Source organism: Silene latifolia, chromosome Y (assembly GCF_048544455.1).
Source record: "Silene latifolia isolate original U9 population chromosome Y, ASM4854445v1, whole genome shotgun sequence".
Lineage (NCBI taxonomy): Eukaryota > Viridiplantae > Streptophyta > Magnoliopsida > Caryophyllales > Caryophyllaceae > Silene > Silene latifolia.
Genome location: NC_133538.1, coordinates 386,112,293 through 386,118,749, shown reverse-complemented (window position 1 = coordinate 386,118,749; position 6,457 = coordinate 386,112,293). Strand labels below are relative to the sequence as shown.

The following is a 6,457-nucleotide window of genomic DNA, read 5'->3' as shown; positions in this document are numbered from 1 at the left end:
ATAACCACCTCGGGAGGCGTAAAAGACGGTCTTTTTCTTTGAAATGTTTGCCTTGTTCCTCTCACTCATAGCCTTCATCAAATAAATTGTATCAAGAAACGTAAGCATGACCAAACACTAAACTAAGTATACTTCTTTACTTATTATTTTTTTTTTTTTTTGCAAAAAGATTATCATTTCACTTCATATTGAAAAGAAATTACAAAATTTGCAATAATATCACACTAAACAATAGACCCATAAACCTAAGCACACAAACCATCCACCATTATGGAGTAATTTGGGCACTTTTTGAGCATATACATTCTAACACTTGCAACAAACTTGATACGATCGATGAGAACAGTAGCAAGGCACTCATTTTGCTGAAAAATTCGAGCATTCCTTTCCATCCAAAGAGCATAAACAACAGCTGAAATAGTAACCTTTAGCCAAATGATCCTCCAATGATACACCCTCCCTTGTTGATGGATCCATCTGAGCACAGAAATAAGGTCTTAAGATTGATGAAATTGGTTCATCTAATGCAGTAAACCACTCCAAACTTCTTGAGAATAGAAACAACCAAAGAAGAGATGCTGATGATCCTCCTGAGCCTGTTTACAGAGAAGACAACGAATTACAAGATGAAATCCTCGAGCTTGAAGATTTTCAATAGTAGCTAATCTGCTGTGAACTGCAAGAGAGGTGATAATCTTATGACTGGGCACAATTTTAGGGTGCAACAAAACATTATACCAGTCCTCCTGAAGAGGAGCATCCAAGAGATAACCATAAAGAGTACTAGTCTGAAGATGCTGTTTTGAGCTGCAAGAGTGCAGCAGGTGTTGAGCAGCATGAATAGAACCAGTCTTTGCTACTAGATAATCTCGAGCAGCTAAAATACCCTTGAAGCTAGAAGAAAAGTAGGTTTTTGGCAAGATTGACCATATATTCTCATGCTTGAGAACATAGGCCTGATGCCATTTAACCCAAAGACCAGATTGATGCTCTAGGAGCTTATAGACCCAGTGAAGAAGCAAGGCAATGTTCCAAATTGGAATGTGTAATGTTAAAACCACCCCTTTCCCAAGGAGTAAAAATATGAGCCCAAGTTTAAAAAACTAGCCTTCTTTGCCCATCCTTGATACCCCAAAAAATTTCTTTTTGATCACCTCCTGAGGCAGAAGACATCTTGAGCTCCAGAAGTTTTCCAAACCAAAGACCACAACATTAATAAGCTGTGTCTTGCCAGCATAAGAAAGCAGATTGGATGACCAATGCTGAATGGACTATTGAACTTTAGTGACTAAAGGATCAAACATACTAACAACAAATCTAGTTGTTCCCAAAGGCATACCAAGATACCTGAAGGGGAAAGAACCCTCACTGAAACCAGTACCCTGAATAATTTACAGTTTAAGAGCCTTAGAAACTCCCCCAAAGTAAATGTTTGTCTTGTCAATATTAGCTTCAAGACTAGAGAACTTGGCAAACTCAGCTAAAGAGTCCTTAACTGCCATGACAGAGGGAACATCACTTCTAGTAAAAATCATAAGGTCATCAACAAAAATCAAGTGAGTCAGATTGAGCTTACTACATTTTGGATGGTAAGACACTTGGGGTTTTGAACAAAGCACTCTCAGAGACCTCAAGAGGATCTCCATACTTAACATAAAAAGATAGGGGGATAAGGGATCCCCTTGTCTAATTCCACTTCTACCTTTGAAGTAACCAGAAATTCCACCATTAATCTTTAGAGAAAACCAAGTTCCAGTGATGCATCCCTAAACCCAAGTTATAAACTGAGAAGGAAACCCCAGAATTCTTAACATATCAATAATAAAATCCCACTGTAAAGAGTGAAATGCCTTACGAATGTCAACTTTAATGAGACACCTGGGAGAAATAAGCTTCTTGCTATATCCTTTAACTAGAGATTGAGAATGAAGAATATTCTCACAGATACTCCTACCCTGAACAAAAGCTGCTTGTTCATCTCCTATAAGATAAGGAAGAACATGCTTCAGTCTATTTGAAAGGATCTTACTTACAGTCTTATAAAAAACTGTGCAGTAAGAAATGGGCCTCGAATCAAGAACATAACTAGGAGTAGCTTTCTTAGGAATGAGAGATATGATAGTGGAGTTAGCCTTCTTTGACATGTTGCTAGTTCTGAAGAAATTGAGAACAAATTTGCAAAAGTCCTTCTTAATGATGCTCCAAGCTGATTTGGAAAAACCAGCTGAGAAGCCATCCAGCCCAGGACTACTCTGGGAATCCATACTAAAAACAACTGACTTAATTTCTTCACAAGTAATAGGATTAAGTAAACCCTGTTTATCAGTATCAGCTACACAAGCCCTCTGGGAGAAGAAATCAGCATCAAGTTGCTGAACATCAGAACTCCTGCCTAAGAGATCTTGATAATAGACCTGGAAAGCAGAGGCTATAACATCTAAACCATGATGATCATTACCATGTTTATATTTTATGGCCCCAATAAGTTTTTGGTGTTTCCTTTCCTAGATCTTATCAAAAAAAATATTGAGTATTTTCTATGAGATGCTTCCACATGCTTAATTTTAGCTCGTTGGTAAAGAATATTCTTCTCAGCTACTTTTAAAGTACTATAATGCTGCAGCAAATGATGTTCTTGCTGAATCAGAGAAGAAGAAAAAGGATGATGGAGATCAAGCTGACATTGTAATAACTCCCTCTTAGCTTCAGCAGCTCGAGAAGAAATGTTACTATAAGCTTTGTGGTGAAGCTGGGTAAGAGCATGCTTAACAAACTTCAATTTCTCAAAGAAGCTAAAAATAGGGCTCCCAGGTTTATTAGAAAACCAAGCATCTTTAACAGTCTTAAGGTAATCTGGATGCTCAATCCAGCTGTTCAAAAAACTAAATCTCTTAGCAATTTTTTGATCCGTGAAAATGTGCACCATACTAGGAGAATGGTCAGAAATACCAGCTGCAGGAAAGGTGGCATAAGAAGTAGGAAAGACAGTTGACCAAGAAGGATTAACTAAAACCCTATCAAGCTTTGACCAAACTCTAGTGGAAACCTCTTGCTTATTTGTCCAGGTGAGATCACATCCAGTACTGTTAATATCATCCAACTGACAGGTAGCTAAACAAGAATTGAAAGCCATCATATCCTGTAAAACTGGGGGAGTTAAACTTAACTTTTCCTCGGGACACCTAACAATTTTAAAGTCTCCCAAGACCAACCAAGGTGCAACAGTAGCTGTATCAGCTAGATTTTTCCATAAAATTTCCCTCTTAGTAGCATCATTACTCCCAAAAACTAGACCGAGAAAGAAAACCTTATTGGTCTCAAAATGATGAACCTTACAAGTGATAATTTGCTCTTCCATAACAATATCAGTAAAACTTACTGTTTTAGGATTAAACAGTACCCAAATTCTACTATTATAATGCTTATCATAGTTGCAAACACCAATCCATTGAGAAAAAGTTTTTTTGAGGATTTTTGAGGCCTTAGACTTTTTCACCCTAGTTTCAAGAATAGCCATAATGTCCACTTTATTACTCCAAATAAAATCAGAAACCTCTTTTTGCTTAATAGGATTATTGAATCCTCGAACATTCCATGAGGCAACCTTCATGTTTTATCAATGTCAGGGGGAACAGTTACCTAATGAGCCACTATTACACCTTTAGAACATACTGAGTGCTGCTTAGTAGAAACCATAGTTAAAGAAGATGCTGATTCCAGGGATCTCTGACCTAGCTGATTGCATCCTAAGCTTACATTCCCTAGGACAGCATCCCCCTCTAACTGAGAATCCTCTGAACAGTCACCTTATTCTATTCTACCAACAACAAACTTGGTAGCCATACTATCCTGAATTATAGGTATAGGATCCAATAATGCAAACTTATTCGAAGTTACAGGAATGGAAAGCTCTTCATGAGGAAGTTCCTGTGAAGCTAGTAATTGAATCAAATTCGGATCTCTAGAGCATTCTGAGTGCTTTACAGAATCCATGTTTAATAGACCTTCATTAGTAGGTGAGGATCTCTGACCTAGCCATTGTCTTACTGAGTCTACATTCGTTACTGGTGATGGAGAAACTATTAAAGATGGCTCTGAGGTACCACCTAGCTCATATTGAATGGAAACGGTTTCATCAGAGAAAGCTACAGGTTCAAATTAGACCTGAGATGTCTCTTGGGAAAAAACAACCTCAACAGTAGGAGCCTAAGGATTAGATGATTGCTCTGCAGTTACCTTGCTTTTCTGCCATTTGCAGGAATCAATTATGTGCCCTAATTTACCACACCCATGACAAAAATAGGGGTACCATTGATAAACTACCATCTGAGAGACTGATCCTAAACCCGGGATATTGAGAATCACATGATCAGGTAAAGTTTTAGAAACATCTATTTCTATTAGAACCCTAGCAAAAGAGAGTTTTGATTTAGAGGTAGTTGCAGGATCAGCAAATAGAGGACGACCAAGCCAACTAGCTATCTTACTTAGAACCCTATCAGACCATAGGTATGGATCTAATCCAGGAAAAAGAACCCAAACAGGAACCTTTGAACCACTGTCCACTTCATGAGAGAAGTAAGGAGACCAATGCTTTAGAACTAAGGAGTTAGTCCCAACCATCCACGGACCTTGCCTTAGAACATCATCCATGGCCTCTTGAGTCTCAAATCTAATAGAAAACCAACCTTTTCGAAAGTATTGAACTACTGGAGTAGCTATTTTCCCCCAATTTTTAGAAATAAAATCCTGAATTGTAGTTAAAGTTAGCCTAGCTCCCACTACATTTCCCATGAGGGTATGTTCCCAAAACTTTAATTCCTGAGCAAAATCCGCTTGCTCTAACTCAATTGTGTCGGCATTCATAATTTCATCACATAGAAACAGATTCATGCCTAATTGTTTTTGGTTTCCAACTATAGTAAACCATTTTTTATTCACAGGAGGATTTGGAGTAGTTTTCACAGTGTTATTCATAGGCTCACCAACAATGGCAACATCAATAGAATCTGGTATAGTATCAAGAACAACATTATTCACAGTATTTGCTACCAATTTATCCAAGTTTTCAACAACATTGGGCACAACTGAAGGAAGAACAGTTGACACTACTGGAAAAACAGGAGAAGAACATCGAGAAGTAGAGGTTTCGCAATTACCAACAGCAGAAAGATGATTTCTAGCAATTAACAGTCAAATTCACTCTAGGAGAAGAAGAAAGAGTTTTACCAGCTACAGCAATGGCAGAAATTATTAGATCATTAATTGTCCCCGTTTTTCGAGGCGGGGTTAGAGAATTCTCAATACACGCTTCACCATTTTCGCCAATAAAAGCATCATCAAGATCCTTAGCAACTATAGAAACAATTGATACCTTCGATTGAGCTATGCGCGCTCGCGTTTTCGCCATGAAAAGAGAAATCAGATGGACAAAAATTGAGGTTAAAAATGGAGTTTTCATGAAAACGTGAAAAAAATAAAGAAAGTTTTGAGAGATACTTATTATTATTAAGTTACCTTAAACTTGTCAGACTGCCTATAAGCGATATAGCTATCCAAATGGTCTTGACTGAAATACGGATACTTCTTTGTTGGTGGTTTCTTGTTCATCTCCCCCGGTTTCCTTGTTGAACAAGTGCTTCTTAGCAATATTTAACTTCCAAAGGCTTCCCCTGTCTTTTTTTTAGGTACTTATCATACGTTTTGGGGACAACGTAAGCTAACTGCGTATATGATGAGTATCGTTGGTACAAGTGTTTCGACTAATACACATATCAAATAGTAACTTAATTTCAGCTAAAACATTTATTATTACATATACATACCTTTATTCTGTTTATTAGCATGGTGTTCCGTATTTTACTCAGTTTACTGATACGTGGCGTACCGAGAGCCACATACTGTCTTACATAATAACCAATCCAACTCGCAAATTACCCGGCATTCTCACCATATGGCAGCCCCGTATCTTTATTCCATTGTAAAGGATTAGGTATCTTTGAATTTATTGCTTCTAGGGAAACCCTGTGGCGCATTCGACCCGTAGTGTGTTGCAAATTATTCTCATCACCTGAGTCGTCGACTGACGCATTTCCATCGTTTCTTTTCCGCTTTTCGACCATATCTAAAGTAGAAATTAATAAACAAATAATAACGATGCATACTTATAGTAACAAACAAATCTCTAGAGAGGAGGGTTTATTACTTCTTTAAAGAGGAGAATCCGGATTGATCTGGCGACGGCAATGGCGATGATGATAATGACTGCGACGGCGATGGGGTAGGTTGGTGGTTGAGGGGAAGCTCAGTGTTTGAGGATATTATGTGGGGGAGGAGAAACTCAGAGTATATATGTGTGATACAACACTTATAAGACCTTGTTTATTGGAAAGTAATAAACACGGTATAAGAAACACCGTTATATTTTGTTTCCAAACAGACAAGGGTTTTGTTTGAA

General features: G+C 37.9%; 1 protein-coding gene across 1 annotated transcript; it reads right to left on the bottom strand.

Annotated features, from left to right (window-relative positions):
- Positions 1 to 357: 357 nt before the first annotated feature.
- LOC141632011 (uncharacterized) lies at positions 358 to 3,610 on the bottom strand. The gene is made up of 5 exons (XM_074444606.1): positions 2,600 to 3,610; positions 1,851 to 2,414; positions 1,396 to 1,766; positions 624 to 894; positions 358 to 477 (listed from the first exon to the last, which is right to left on the bottom strand). The coding sequence occupies exons 1-5, from the start codon at positions 3,608 to 3,610 to the stop codon at positions 358 to 360; spliced, it is 2,337 nt and encodes a 778-aa protein (XP_074300707.1).
- Between the last annotated feature and the right edge of the window lie 2,847 nt (positions 3,611 to 6,457).